Source organism: Magnolia sinica, chromosome 13 (genome assembly GCF_029962835.1).
Source record: "Magnolia sinica isolate HGM2019 chromosome 13, MsV1, whole genome shotgun sequence".
NCBI lineage: Eukaryota > Viridiplantae > Streptophyta > Magnoliopsida > Magnoliales > Magnoliaceae > Magnolia > Magnolia sinica.
This window is the reverse complement of record NC_080585.1, coordinates 34,657,066-34,672,741: the sequence shown is the minus strand read 5'-3', so window position 1 is coordinate 34,672,741 and position 15,676 is coordinate 34,657,066. Positions and strand designations below refer to the sequence as shown.

The following is a 15,676-nucleotide window of genomic DNA, read 5'->3' as shown; positions in this document are numbered from 1 at the left end:
AGTATCGGAAGCGCATTAACAAGGGATTTCATCAAATTGATCCTTCCATACCTGCTCATTCATCGGGTTCAGATTAGTATTTGAATATTTGTTATGTAATAACTTTTAAACTACTTGAATTTCTTTTGTTTTGTGGGCTTAGACATGCTTGAACATGCTTGCTTATGGATTTAGTTATTTTGTTTATCTTGTTCATATATTCTCTTATTCCTCATTACTCTTCTATTTACTTCCTTATCTATCTACTTCCATTATCTTTTATTGGTTCTTTCCTTTGTCATATTGTGACAAAAAAGGGAAGAATTTTTTCTATCATGGTTATTTCATTATGATGAATGTGGATAGGTAAATTTTTCTTTGTATGGAGTATGGTAGTAAGGGGGAGTAAATAAGGGGGAGTATTGATGAGTATTGATTGATGATGTGTATTGCTTTAACCAGGTTATAACTGGTGCATGATTCTTTAACCAGGTTGTAACTGGTGCATGATTATTTACTGTGCGTGTTATGCTTATCTTATTTTAATGAAGTGTGTTTTGTCACACAAATTTGACAAAGGAGGAGATTGTAAGTGCTATGTTTTCTATCTCCTATGATTATCAAATTTTATAGTGCAAAACCTCTTGGAATCTGTGTCTTATGTAGCTCATCTACATATTCAAGATCATGCATCTCATGTACAAGAACAAAGGTCTTTACCTCAAGAACTTCAAATGCAAGATCAAGAGATATACAAGTTCAAGCACAACACTAAGTGATAGTTCATTCTTTCAAGCTTCAATAATTCAAGGTTTCAAAGCTTCATCTATGTCAAGACAAAATACTCTACTTTGGAACTCAAAGCTCAAGGTGAAATGCAATTCAAGCTCAAGCTTCAAAGTGTTTCAAATTTACAATTCAAAGTCTTTCAAGTTCAAGCTTTAACATACGTCAAGATATCAAACTTCGTGAACTTCAAGATTAACCATCAACCGAAACAAAAGAAGTTTTCAATGTTCAAATATCACTTATAAGATATGAATGACCCTAGATTGACCATAGGTTAGGTCATTTTGATTGCGTACATTAATTGGGTCACTACATAAATGTATAGATTATTTTCTTGACTAGTCTTAGCCTATGTTCGACTAGTCCTACTACTGGCTCAACCAGTCTAAGAAATACCTTGACCAGTCCAAGGTTTGTTACTAATTTTCAGAATTTTTTGTTATAGCCTCGACCAATCAAGTGAACAGTGTTCGACCAGTCGAGCGAGCTCCACTCAAAGTCTAGCAACTAAATTGGGTCCTACACGACCAGTTGAGAGAAGGGCTCGACCGGCCGTGCAGGCCACACGACCGGTCATGCAAGCCATTCGACCAGTCATGGAAAAACTTTATTTTATCGCGCCCGAATTTTTAAAAGTTTGTTAGTCCTTCGACCAGTCGAGTGTACAATTTCTGTACTTATAAATAGAGCACGATTTTCAAAGTTTTTCATTTAATTCAAGCAAAATCAAGACACCACTCTGAGAGATAAGTTTGTGATATTCTTAAGCTATTTAGTGTTCATTTAATATTCTCTTTAATTTAGCTTTTTATCTTTAATTTTGTATTCTACATTCCAATCTTATTTGAAGAAGGGATTGAAGTTTTCCCCTTTCTTGATATCAAAATCAAATCAAGCTAGCCCAAGGTGATTTAATTTAAAAATCATTTAGAACCTAGAACCTTTTTATAAGTGAGTGTGAACATTGAACTTCTACTCCTAATTGGTTCTATCGGGCTGCATCAAAGGAGAATATCTAGATAAGTATTTTACATTTATGTAAATCTATTCTTTTGGTTTCTTTGAGATTGTGTAAGGAAAGATCTCTTTCTTTTGGTTTGTCTGAAGTGATCCAGAAAACTCAGAGTGTGGGGTTTTTTAATTGTGTAAGCCCACTTGAAGGACACAATTGTGAAGGTTTTAGGTGAACCTTGAAAAACCTATTTCATAGTGAACGTCAATATCCACTATATGAGGATATTGGGAGTGGAGTAGTTATGTGGTTGTTTTTCTAAACAGTTGGTATACACACAAGCGAACCACTATAATTTATGGCCTTGTGGTGAATGATTGATTGTGGCATTGTGTGGGTGTTGTAATTTTCTTTTTAAGCATTTGTGGAGAATGTTGTAATCATTTTATGCAAATGTGGGAATGTTGTAATAGCTTAGTTATTTTCTTTGCTATTTTTATTCTTTATTCCTCTATATCGGTTTGAGATTTTGATACACAGACCATTCTAGGAATTAGGTTGTCCTACCCTATGCCATTGGTTTTTGGTGTAAGGTTGTCCTTAGAACAACATCTGTATCAACCTCTCAATACTTGTACATTTGAGGTTATTATTCATTTCTGCATTGTGAGATTGTTTAAGTGTTATCTTTATTTATATTTGTTTAATTCCGCATTTAATTTTTAATTTGGCATAGTCCTATTCACCCCCCTCTAAGACTCTTAGCTCGGCCTTTTCAGATGTGAGGCTTAGTTTACCTTTGATGAGTTCGGAGCACACATCCAGTTGAGGCAGATGCTTGATGATCTTCATATGAGGCCCACTTGTCTTACCAACTCAACTTTCCCGCTAATTGATAAACCAGGGAACTTTCGATCTCCCCCTTTGTCGATTACGTGACAAAACACCTAAAACACACTTAAAACAACATCATAAATTGTGTGTACATGAACTTTACATAATTTTTCAAAGATACTATGGAGTTCACGCACAATCTTGATTCAAGTAGTTGTTCCCCCTATCTTCTTGCAGCTGCTTCCCCTATCACCTGCATCACCATGCTTAAAAACATATATCCAATGTATTCTCATGGTGGGATTTGTTCTCCCCCTTTTTATCAGTCATTGACAAAGGTTAATAGACCAATAACAGATAGAATGACTGAAGTTGACATTAAAGAAACTGGGAGAATTAAGGCAATAGGAGAGCTATAAATTCCCATGTAAGCATATAATCAATGAAACATTACAATATAGATATGCATTGGAAAGCTAGGAATCACAACATCACACATAATAAACCACTTTTATGGACATGCAATATTCAGCAGAGAATTAATTATCATTTATCACATAACATGCATCCCATAGACAGTTCCTATAAGCCTCAAACAGATCATCAGTAAATAATATGAGCAAATAGGCTGGGCAGGAAGAAGGCACAAAATATATATAGCACCATACATGTACTAATATATCCAAAAGAACTACCCAAGCTTGGTAGTATTTAAAGCATTAAAAACAAGCATTAATGTTTGTTTATTTACGTAAATTTTTTGTAAAATGAAATAGAGCATGCACAGCTTCTTGCGCTGTGATGCTTGGTGGGCCCATGATTAGTGCCAGCAGGGAAATCCATTCCATCCATTAGATTCTCCTCGAAATTTCGGTCAGAGATGGACAGTTTTGGTTGTCCGTTGATGCAACCCATGGAGTTCTTCTTGGTGTCATCCATCTTGCATTTAATCCTTCATGTACTTGCAACTTCTGAGGAAATCGAACAGCAGAGCAGGGTATGCTCGGTTTGACCTCATGGTTGCAATGAATGGTTTGGATCATCAAATCAAATGATGGTGGTGGGCTAGAGACCATCTCAGCGGACGTCCTTCATCCGTTGGCGGAAGAAATTTCACAAAACCGTCGGGTCAAACCAAGTTTGACTCGACTTCTGGTTCGGTGTGTCACCAGTGCACGTGTAATGTGCACATGTGCCTGCAAGTGGGGCCCACTTTTGCTGTTTTCTTGAAAAATCTACACCGCTCATCCGTTTCTCCACCTAATTTTAAGGAGTTGAGTCCAAAATTTAGGCATATCCAGAGATCAAGTGGCCCTAAACTCTCAATGGTCGATCTTTCCATTGGCTTTGATGATTTTTTAGCTTTAAATCCATGCTTTTAGCATACTTTCTAATCCAAGCTCTTGAATTCACCTTGCAACACAAGCATGACTAAAATAGAACATTAAGTTTTATCATGTGTATAAAATCTAGTAATAAATGGGGTCCAATATGCAATATTTGACCCTCAACAATATTCGGGTTAGGCTCCAAAACCCTTTGGCTTTACAACTTTCTTGTATTCAACTAACCCTAATCGCAATTAGGATGCTATTTATACACTCCTATACAAGATTAAGAAATAAAATCCACATTTATGCATTCCATAGGTTGAACCGATTGGACCTTATGTCAGACTAAAAGTAACTAACTCACAATCACAGGTTGAATAAAAAAAAACATGCAAAGTGCAATGTGTGCAACCTGAGATTCACCCACTAATTCAATCAAACTGAATACAACATCGGTGGAATTGAAACAGGGATTTCTCTATATTAACTTGATCAACAATTTGCACTCTTGAAAGGCTCCTTGACTTGGCTAAAATTCACTAACATAAAATATTTAGCAAGATAACATCCAAATCAACTTTCCAATAGAGTTATCGGGCCAAAGTCATTGAGAAGTTGTTATGCCCCAAAATTCGATAATCGAGTATGGAGACTCTGAACTCGAGTTTCCGGGTATGAACCTATCAGAAATGCATATGAGGGAGTTCACATGTGCCCGTGTAGGATGGTTAACATTCATCCATAATCAATAATCAAAGTAACTTTAAATCAACAACATCTAAAGTCAAGTACCGAATTACACCCTAACAACTTTCTTATCAATACTGTTATGAGCAAAACAATCAATCATTTCAACAATTGTTGGCCCTTAGTACAACCTACCGATGTTTTTCATGATATGCATAATTAGCCAAGTATTTATTATTACAAAGTCAAGCGATAAATTTGGTGAAGCCAGGATACTGCTATCATATCACAAGTCATTAATCGGATCATGTGCCTCATGGTGGCATGTAGTGGCCCCTCATCAGTGTCCATTGATTTGTTGTATGTTTATCACCCAAAAGTTCAACTTATACAATTAAACAACAGTTATGACTCATCACCTAAGGACAATCACAAATAATGTAAGACTCATCATCCGAACACAAATGTGGTGAATACATAATATCATATCCATCAATAATATGGTATACTCGTGGCCTTCGCTAGTGCTCAATGGTAACAATGGGAAGATTTATCACCCAATGTTTTACCAACATGGTAGATTCGACACCGAATGTTTTACCGATGTGACAGGCACGTGACATTAGCATAGGCCAACAGCTCAGACATAGTGTCTCATACCACCATCCTTAGATCATGAGTTTTTATATTATCATAATGCACTAACAGTTATGAATGGATTATAAATGGTAACAATGATATCTCAAATTTTATTGGATATTATACACATCACTAAGCATAAAAATGATCGACTCTACATTAGACTGATCTGATCGATTATGGAGAACACCGGGCAAAATTGGTATTAGGCGCAAAGCATCCCATGTAGTTCCAACTACTATCAATCATCCATGTTCAACCTCTGTCGATTGTATAAGTCTAGGATAGCCAACCTAATGTGGGCTATCTACTTACGTGATTTGTAGGGCTTGATCCACCATATTAACAATGCGTATTAATAATACATAATCATAATCACAAATTATCTTGATACCACATCAGAGTATATCAATTAAACACATGTGATCCAGCACAATCCAATATATATCAATACAATCTAACATAAATCAATAACACAAATTTATACCACATTTGAATATATCAATGGAACACATGTTTTAATTAGTACAATCCAATGTATATCAATAACATTTATCAAGTGGCAACAAAAATTTCATATTGATCAAGCATTTCATTAAATATGTTGGCTACCAGCAACAAGTAACATTAAATTTGCAATAATTAATTCAAACACAATATCATACAAAATCTTATCAACTATAAAAAAATCACTATCTAACACTATCAATGGTTAATAAAATAAAATCTAGAAAATGATCTGCGGAAGAGGGTTATACGCTAGTTATGCGATTTAATTGTATTAAGGGTTAGGGTTTTTTAAGAGAAATTATAAATTCCTATATCAAAATCTAAGGGAACTCGTTAGGAATGGGGAATCTATTATTAAATTCCTAAATTAAAGGATTAGATGAAATTCTTGCCTCCAATTGCAAGTGGAGATGGATTCGGCAAATGATGTGATAGCAACAAGGGTTTGATTGAAGGAAGCCCAACAAGAACAAGCTCCAAGATCCTTCCCTCTCTCTCTCTCTTTGTTCTTCTCTCTCTCTTTTTCTTCCTTTCTCTCTTCTTTCCCCTGAAACCTAGGACAAATTTATATAGGGAAGGAGTGTGCAAGAGAAGGGTTTATATAATGACAGAACTTGTGCAAATGGTTCGAGGAGCTCGGTATTTGGTATTATAACCCCATCGGTGGTTATTTCTAGCTTTTATGGCCTACTAGAGGGTGTGTGGGTCGATCAATAGCATGTGATGATTGCCTCTAGTGAAATTTTCTCCTATGTCAATCTCTTAAGGGACCATTTTGTTATGGCTTGATGTTGGGAGGTTGATAGGAGAAGAAAAGAAAAGAAATCAAAGTGAGGTCATCATTGTGTCTACTCTAGCTAGCTTATCGGTTTTAAATCTAGGGTGGCCTACTTGGAGGGTGTCATCTAGAAGTTGTGCAGTGGACCTTATTGGTTTTCTCATCCTCCGCTCTTATCTTGTTGTCCACAGCCTCATTGTAATGTAAGCTCTGCCGAATTTTGGACTCTAAGGTATGGGTGTCCACTATAGTGTTGTAAGATTCCTATGTTGGTCTTAATTTTTTAATGTCCACTATAGTGTTGTAAGATTCCTATGTCATCTAGATGTTGTTTGTTTTCTGTCATGAGGCTTGTTTATAGGGGTTGGCTATGTTCCTCTTTTGTTTTGGAGCTTATCTTATTTTCAATGGTAGCCAGGCCATGGGTCCTTTCATGTGGACCTTTCATTAGTCCTATGGTAGAGTTTTTCCTTTAGTGTCATGTTTATATTTGAGGTGAGGACCAGTATTTTTTGTTTGTGCCCACTCCTTGAAATGTATAGTCTATACTTTCGATTAACAAAGTTACAGGTGTCGTACTTCCACCTTTAGAAAAATAAAAATAATAAGATTTTATAATCTGTCCATTTTCAAGTGTATATTCAAAGTGTTCATGTGTTGCTTATTTAAGTTCAAGGTTGTACGTGTGCGGGCGTGCCATAATTGAAATTACAGCTTTAATTCAAACCGAGCAACTATGACCCTAAGCGCCAAGATAGGCAAACACGTAATGTATGACCGAGATATGATGAGATTGGTCTCCTATTCAGCCACTCGCTCAATGTGTAAATAGGATCAGGTGATACTAAGATGGTGGAGTTCATCCTCTCATAATGGGTTACACCTTTGTATTCCGTATGAAAGGACTTTTTGATACAAATAAATGAAAATGAGAACGGGATTCTTATAGTCAGTCACGAAGAACAACTACAAAACACCTTTCTGAGTGAAGAATTGAATCCAATGTGCGAGTGTAGACTCAAATTACAATTAAAGTTACCAGCTACTCGATTAACGCTACGAATTATACTATGGCATTTAAACAACAAGCTTAAAGTAAAAGATTACATAAAGAAATGTAATTTCCTTGATAGTAAAATTAAAGGATTATACTATGGAATATAAATTGACTAGTAATTAAAAGATAGATTTGGTTTGATTGAGATGATATAAGATAATTTTTCTTGCTGAATTCCTTTACTATTTATAGCTTTGATTATTTATTTATTTTTATTTTTTTTAAAGAAGGTGGAACGAAGCCACCAAAATTTTATAAATTGCAAAAGATGTACATACATTCAGGCAGGCCCCAATAAAAAGGAATTGGGCCTCACTTATCGTATACTAACACTTCCACGGAAATATGGACAAAGCAGCACAAGAGGCGAGCCAAGGAGAGACCAAGAAGAAAAATGCTCGGGCTAAGCTAACGACCGCCACCCAACAAAGGCAAAAAATCAAACTCACAGGTTACCCAGTCCCACTTAGTTAAGAACCAAGGAAGCCTTATGCTTCTTGGCAAGTCCGAGCGGGATCTATAAAAGTTGTTAGCACAGCCTTCACTGGCAATCCTAGCCAAAGCATCAGCCACAGAATTTCCCTCGTGGAAGATATGCCTGAATGAGAGGTTGAGGGAGTAGCTGATATGGTGGATGGCCCCCATCCTATACCAGATGTTCCAGGGGCAGTGAGTCGAGGGATCGAAAACTGCTTCCACCACTAGCTTCGAATCAAATTCAACGTTGATGTTCGAGAAGCCCGGCTTGTGGCATAGAACAATACCATCAAGCATTGCCTGGGCCTCCACGATCATGTTCGTGGCGGGGCCGTAATACCTATGAAAAGTAAAGATTAGCCGGCCCTAGGAGTCCCTACAGACACCTTCTCCATCACTCTCTCCCTAGTTCCCTTAGGAAAATCTATTAACATTCAGCTTGAACCAACCAGGGCATAGTCTATTCCATTTAACTAAAAGGGGTTTGTCACCTGGTGTCACCTTGACAGTCTCTAGGTGGAGAGCTTGGATAGTGGTAGACTCCTTGAGGGAAGGGGAGTCTCTATCGGACATCAGGTTACCAACTTCCTACATCCATCTGGAAACCTGGGCAATGATCTCACAACCTGACATCTTAACACCTTCAAAACGAGAAGCGTTGTGGCTCAACCATAGTTTCCAGCAAATGAATGAAGGAGTCAGGCCTAATAATAGCTTGAGGCGAGATGAGGCAGACACCTTCCATGACTAATACTTGATTCTTTGCTGGATGGTCTAATTAGAAATGAAAGGGACATCAAAGATCCGAGAGAAGTACGACCAGACTTCAGTGGTTATGATCCCCATATAGAAGAGATGATCTATGTGTTCCTCACTGTGAGCAAGGAGGGGGGTGTGGCTGCTTGGAAGACAGGAGCTATGGTTGGTGTGATCTACTCGATAGCCGCAGGGAATGTGAGATAGCTGCACTGACTAGGGAGTCTTGAGCCTAGGACGTCAATGCTCGACTGGCTGAAACAGAACCTTAGTTATGAGGTTGAGGCAGGAGCATGATCTCATTGATAGGAGGGGGCAAGGGCCCCTGATTAACATCACAATCATGGGGACGGTTTGCTAAAACGAACCTATCCTCGCAGCATTCACACCTAGATGCCAAACTAACGCCTGAATTTTGGACAGCAACATCCTTAAGGATAGAATTCTGCATGATTTTCCAAAGAAACATTCCGATCTTCGGCGGGAGTGCATTATTCCAGCCCCACACTGCCCATATGGGTCTTGGCCACTGCTAACGAATGTCATGCCGAGCTGACTTCAGCGTGAACCTACCGGACACTGTTAGGTCCCATGCCAAAATATCTTCCCTGCTAAACAGCGAAACAGGGTTGTCTCTCATTGACTAAATAGTGGGAGAAAGGAGGATGTCCTAGATGTTGAGCAGGTTGAATCTGCTAAGAGGGGAGAAGAAGTCCTTCACTGTAGCATCCCGGAGATGAAGTGGAATAGGGCCTAACATTGTACCAGCTAAAAAACCTTCCCCTGTCCAGTTTTGAGTCCAGAAGTTAACTCTTCCCTCACCTATGAGCCACTTTACGTGAGTGATCGGAAACGGTAAAGTCTTGGACATATCCTTCCAGACAGTTGAGTTAACAGCTGAATTCGTACCTATGGAATGAATAAGTTTGCCGATATACTTTGCCAACATGAGTCTCGCCCATAGAGACCTCTCTTCAAGAAGATTTTTGCCCATTTTTATTCTGAATGCTCGCATCACATCCTCCATACTTCTTATACCAAGCCCTCCTTCAGAAAGAGGGAAACATATCTTTGACCACCTCAACTAATGCTTCTTCTTCTTCCCATCCGCGCTCCCCTAAAAGAAATTGGCCAGACCCGATTCAAGTAACCTGCAAACTGCTTTGGGGATGTTCACCACCGACATGACATGAATAGGGATACTAGACAACACATGTTTAATGAGGACCACTCTAGCTACTGGGTTGAGGATTCTAGCTTTCCAGCCCTCAATTCTGCCTAGGATTTTTTATGCTAACAGCATCATTAGAGAGGCCCGAATTTTACCTTTGATAAGAGGGATACCCAGGTATGTGCAAGGAAGGGTGGCTTGCTTAAAACCCATGATATTCCTGATTTTTCGAGCTTTGGCTGGAGACGCTTTCTTAGGGACAATGAAGGATGTTTTGTTCACATTCACCTTTTAGCTAGATGCATTTTCATATTCTCCTCTAAACTTAAGGAGGGTGCAAACTGTTGTTAGCTTGCCATTCAGGAACAAGATTGCATCATTAGTAAAAAAAAAATAAAAATGAGTAAGCATGGGGTAGTTTTAGGCGAGCTTAAACGGCTGGCATGATCCTGACACAAAAAGGTTGCGGATTCCCTAGCTAAGGACTTCCGCTGCCAGGATAAAGAGTAAAGGAGATAAGGGGTCCCCTTTTCTTAAACCCCCAGACGATGGAAAGAATCTGAAAGGTCTACCATTGTTGAGAATCGAGAACCAGCTACCTATCCAGCAGCGTTGCACTTGATGAATCCAACCTTTGTCAAACCTAAACTTCTCTAACACTTGGGCAAGGAATAACCATTCAACCCGATCATAAGATTTTTTTTCATGTCTAGCTTAAGAATCATATTCCCTCCAAACACTTTGCGGTCCAGCTCATGGGACATTTCCCTCACAATCGAGATGTTTTCTGTAATGGATCTACCCTTCACAAAGGTCCCTTGTTCTTCGAAAATGATGGATGACAGTAAAGAAGCCAGCCTAGATGCTATGAGCTTGAAAAAAATCTTCATTATGCCATTGCATAGGCTAATGGGACGAAAGTTTGCCATGGTCTCGGGGTTGCTCTTCTTAGGAATGAGGCAGATGTGGGTGCACTGGAATGATCTAGGAATGGGCCCTCTTGTAAAAAAAAAAATCTTTTGCAACTTCGTAGATATCATTACCAATCAAATCCCAGCATGAGGAAAAAAAGGCTCCACCAAAGACATCTGGCCCAGGGGCGCTATCGATCGGGATGGAGGAAGATGCTGCCTTGACTTCTTCGATTGAAATAGGCCTCACCAGGTCTGCATTCATTTGCGCTGTAACTATTGTCCGGATACACAAGAGAATGTCTTCATTCCCAGCCCTGTCTTGGGATGAAAAAAGGCCCTTAAAGTAGTCTTTTGTCGCCCTGCCAATGTCTTCCCTATTTTTAAGAATCTCCCCTGAAGAAGTCTTAATTCTGTCACTAGCCATTCTTCTACGATTGTCCAAGGCCGAATCATGAAAAAACTTAGTATTTCTATCCCCTTCTTAGAGCGAATTTATCTTGGATTTCTGCTTTCAAAATAACTCTTGCTAAGAAGCGCCACTTTCAGATTTGCCTGAGCTGAATTCAACCTCTCTATGTCAGCGTCCGAGTTGGAGGAGAGGAGGGCAGTTTCAGCTTTAACAATCTCATCCTCTGCCTTCTGTACATTGCTGTTCACATCACCAAAAATGGTTTTGTTCCACTCTTTAAGGGCCATTTTCAACTGCTTCATCTTGATCAGGACCTTGAACATGGGGGTTGTAGCTACTTCTATCTCCCAGGCTTCCTTGACTACCCTCTTGAAGTCATTGTCGGTTGTCCACATCCGCTGAAAATGGAATGGGCGAGGGAAGTCAACTGTGTCATCATTAAAACTCATAAGGACTGGGGAATGATCTAAACAGGACCTAGTAAGATGGTTAGCTTTAAACATAGGGAGGGAGCTTATCCAGCTAGTGTTGATAAGCATCCTGTCGAGTCTAACCCATTTGTGCCCCTTGCCAGATCTGTTGTTGCACCATGTGAAGATGGACCAAGCAAATCCAACATCTAGTAGGCTTGAGTCGTTAATGGCCTTTAAAAAATCACTCATCGATGCAGTAAAGGAAGGGGCTCCTCCCAGCCTTTCTTCAATAGTTACAGTGGAGTTGAAATCCCCACAAACCAACCATGGGCCATTAGCTAGATTAGAGGTCCTTCTCAACTCATCCCGCAGCTCCTTTCTCCGCTCCTTATCACAACTAGCATAGACGACTGATTTCATTAAGGGAGGGTCGTTGCCATAAGTTACCAAGATCGAAATGCACTGCCTGGAAGCATTAATAGTTTGGATTTTGATTCCGTATTTCTCTAAGACCCAAATTCTGCCCTCAGATGTGTCCTCCATTAAATGAAACTAAAACCCCAACTTAGCTGCCACATAATCTCTCTTAGTCGCTTTGATCATTAGTTCTTGGAGAAGGAGAATCGCTACTTTATGCTTCTTGATCAGTTGTCTCAGATGGCGGGTAGTTTGAGCATTGCCTACCCCTCTCCCATTCCAAGAAATGATGTTAAACATCTAACACCTATCCTTTTCCGTTGGCCCTTCTACGGATACTTCTGAGTCTCTAGCTCTTTCTTTTAAACATCACGATAGTAGGCCTGCCTTTCTTTTTTGCAACCACTGCTGGGATTGCGATGTCCTTACCAGCTTTACTTTCAGTGTCAGAGGACTCAGAATCATTGGAGACTTCCCCGGCTTTAATGTCCACCCAAAGAGATATTCCTTTGTCATCATGGAGAACAGCGTTGTGGACGAGCAGGTCTACTGAGAGAAGACTATTGGAGCTTACAATGTTCTGGGCATTGGGAATAGCTGCTAACTCTCTCAGTTCAGCTTCCCTAGCTTCCTGATTGTTGATATTGGTTTCCGTCACCATCGTCTCCATTCTATATGAGTTGAACTCTGATCTGTTGTCCCTAGTTCGAAGAATCTAGTTTTCTTCAGAGTTAAAAGTTGTTGTCCTTGCCAAGCTGTGGGAGAATGTTTTGAATTTCTGCAGTAAAGAGCCTTCTCTAAACAATTGTTGGACCCCTGATAGCCATCCTTCCCATTCCTCCATCACATTCCTTTCTAATGGGATTCGAGGATGATCCATTTGCAAGTTGGAGAGGTTTGGGGTAGTGATTGGCTGAAAAGAACTTTGGAGTAGGTTGGTTGTTGGTGAAGGGTCTTTGGGTGTGGAAAAGGGTTCAGTTGGGTGAATTGGATGAGTGTGGCTATTGTCCTAAAGAGGGCTTTTGATAGTCCAATTGAAAATCTGGCTAGCCGAGAGGGTCTCAGCCTACCTGGTCTCCCTACTTCGACCACTCAAGGCTGAAGAATGACCCACAATTTGTTGAATGCATGGTTTGTCTGGACTGGGATTTTGGAGGGCATTATTGGACAAAGGAATGACCGTGAGAGGAGCGTGTGTTCCATCTGATTGTCCTGCTTCCAAAGGATGGACGATTGATTGATCACGGGCAAAACCTGCATTTGCCAAGACCAACTCTTGTTAACAGGCCTGGGCCTGGGGCTCGATCTGGACTTACTGATTGGATTGGTTCTATTGAATGGCTAAGAGAACATTTGATCGAACAGTAGCTAGGCATTCGTCCCCTTTGTCAGCAGCTTTATCCTGATTTGTAGGTTCACACCTCCTATTTGTATTGTCCCCTGGTAGATGATTTCCAAAGGTCCTAACGACCCATTGTTTTGTGCCTTCCGATTTGGGTTCAACATGCATCTCCTCCCTACTAGTTGCAGATTCCGACAATATTGGAGTTTCAAATTGCACCAAAATCTGAAAGGATCTACCTTCCACTATGAGATTTAACAGTTTGCTGGGAATTGGGTTGTGAGGGGGTGAGATCTTAACCCGAGCATACCATCTATTGGGGCCTTTCAGTGACCTAGGATCAAGTTCCAACACCTCCCCAACTTTCTCTGCAATCTGGCTAATAGTATGTTCGCTCCAGGCGTGCAATGGAATGCCTTCAATGCGAATCCACACTCCTCTACCTGGTGCCTTCATTGCTGGTCCCCATGTTCTAACATTGGTCAGCCCCAGTTTTTCTTAGATGATTTTGTCGCATGAGAACGCCAGGATAGCTTCCTTGGATAAAAATTTCAAGGAGTAAGCTGAATCTAAGATCTGGAAGATCTCAACTTGAGTGGACCGAAATCTAGAGGATCGAATGCCTTCTCTTAGGAATTGGGCTTTGATAGCATTATCTGAGATTTTGCCGACCAGAGCAAATGCAAAATCTATTCTGCCCTTGTCCGAGATCCATTTGGGAACAATGATTTTCTGGCTGTTGGGCAATGGAGGGGAGGGAAGGGAAGTGGCATCTGCATAGGATCGTGGCTCGATTCTAGAACTACTGAATCTGATAGGGATTTCCCTGTTTTGCACTATCTTCTCCTTGAATGAAATGGGTGCGTTTGGGGATGGGTTCAAGTGGGTATGTACCTAAGCATTCTGCTTGAGGTTTTTGCTACCTCCATTGCCTAACCTGGATCTGTTTGAGGGGCGCTGGTTTGCTATGCTGACCGTCATCCGACAGCGTCCCAGGAAACGCCCGTTTTGTAGCTCCATTGCTGCTTTTGCTTCATCCCATAGCTTGAATGTGACGAAGGAAAAACCCTTGCTTCTGCCGGAGATCGAGAATGTTGTAATGAACACATCAGCCAGGGCTCCAAACTGGCCAAACCTGGCTTTAATGTCCTCAGATGAAGCTGAGAAGGGGAGGTTGCCGATGAACAATCTACAGTCGGGGTGTTGATTTCTCCTGCGAACTTCCTGCCACTCTTCGGTGGGTCCGGCTTGGCCGAACCCAACACATTCCCCCATTGGAGGCCTAGGTCATTGCCTTCTCAATCGCCTTCTCGAAGGAGTAGCCTAGTTGTCCCATTACTTGATCCTTCTCACGTTCTGACAATTGTTATAACCGTTCAGAATTACTTGATAACTTCCTCTGTTTCTTCCTTTGCCATTTGTCTTGTAATCATTACTTCACGATTGCTTCTTTGTCACCCGCTTATACATTGACGTGACACTGTCTAATATGTTTCAAATGTGGTTTGCTAAGAAATCTTTTCAAATCTTCTACTACACCATGCAGATTTTGTATAAATCACACGTAATTTACTTTGATTGGTTCGTAAGAGAAACTACGATAATGGGATGAACACAAAACATATAAAATAAGCCTCTATTTTGTGTATTTAATCGTGCAATTAGTATGGCTACGATTTTGTGTATTATAATCATTCAAAACTTTTCACTATTTTAAAAATTCTAGTCTTTCATAATGCCCACCTTTGATGTACAAATTATGCAAGTACCATCCAAATTTTGAACCATTTGCAGAATCACAAATCTGTCCAAAAAGTAGACGTTCGAGGGGCCCAAAAATTTCCCCAAAGCTGGACCATTGGGTGGTCCCTAATTTTAGCTAAAATTAGGCCGTTAGATGTCCCACAAAGCTGTCCATTTTTTTAAACCATTTGAGAGTCCTTATATTTGCTTCGACTAGGACGTACGGTTGGAAGGTCCACAGGGCTGTCCAAATTTTGAATTGTTGAAAGTCCTGACTAATTTTCAGTTTTGGACTGCTTGATTAGGCCACAAAACCGGCCACTTTCGGACCATTTATTGCCCATGAACTTTCCCATATATGGTCCACAAGGTTGCCTAATTTTAGACCATTGAATGGCCTCAAATCTATCCACTTTTGGGACCCCCAGATGGCTCCAAATCTGTCCACGATAGGGACATTTGAACGGCCACAATTCAG

General features: G+C 40.1%; 2 protein-coding genes across 2 annotated transcripts; both read right to left on the bottom strand.

The window, feature by feature from the left end:
• Positions 1-11,366: 11,366 nt before the first annotated feature.
• LOC131224222 (uncharacterized) lies at positions 11,367-12,239 on the bottom strand. The gene has a single exon (XM_058219758.1). The coding sequence runs from the start codon at positions 12,237-12,239 to the stop codon at positions 11,367-11,369; it is 873 nt and encodes a 290-aa protein (XP_058075741.1).
• A 2,110-nt stretch (positions 12,240-14,349) lies between these two features.
• LOC131224221 (uncharacterized) lies at positions 14,350-14,730 on the bottom strand. Its single transcript, XM_058219757.1, has one exon. It carries the CDS (start codon positions 14,728-14,730, stop codon positions 14,350-14,352), a length of 381 nt encoding a protein of 126 aa, XP_058075740.1.
• Between the last annotated feature and the right edge of the window lie 946 nt (positions 14,731-15,676).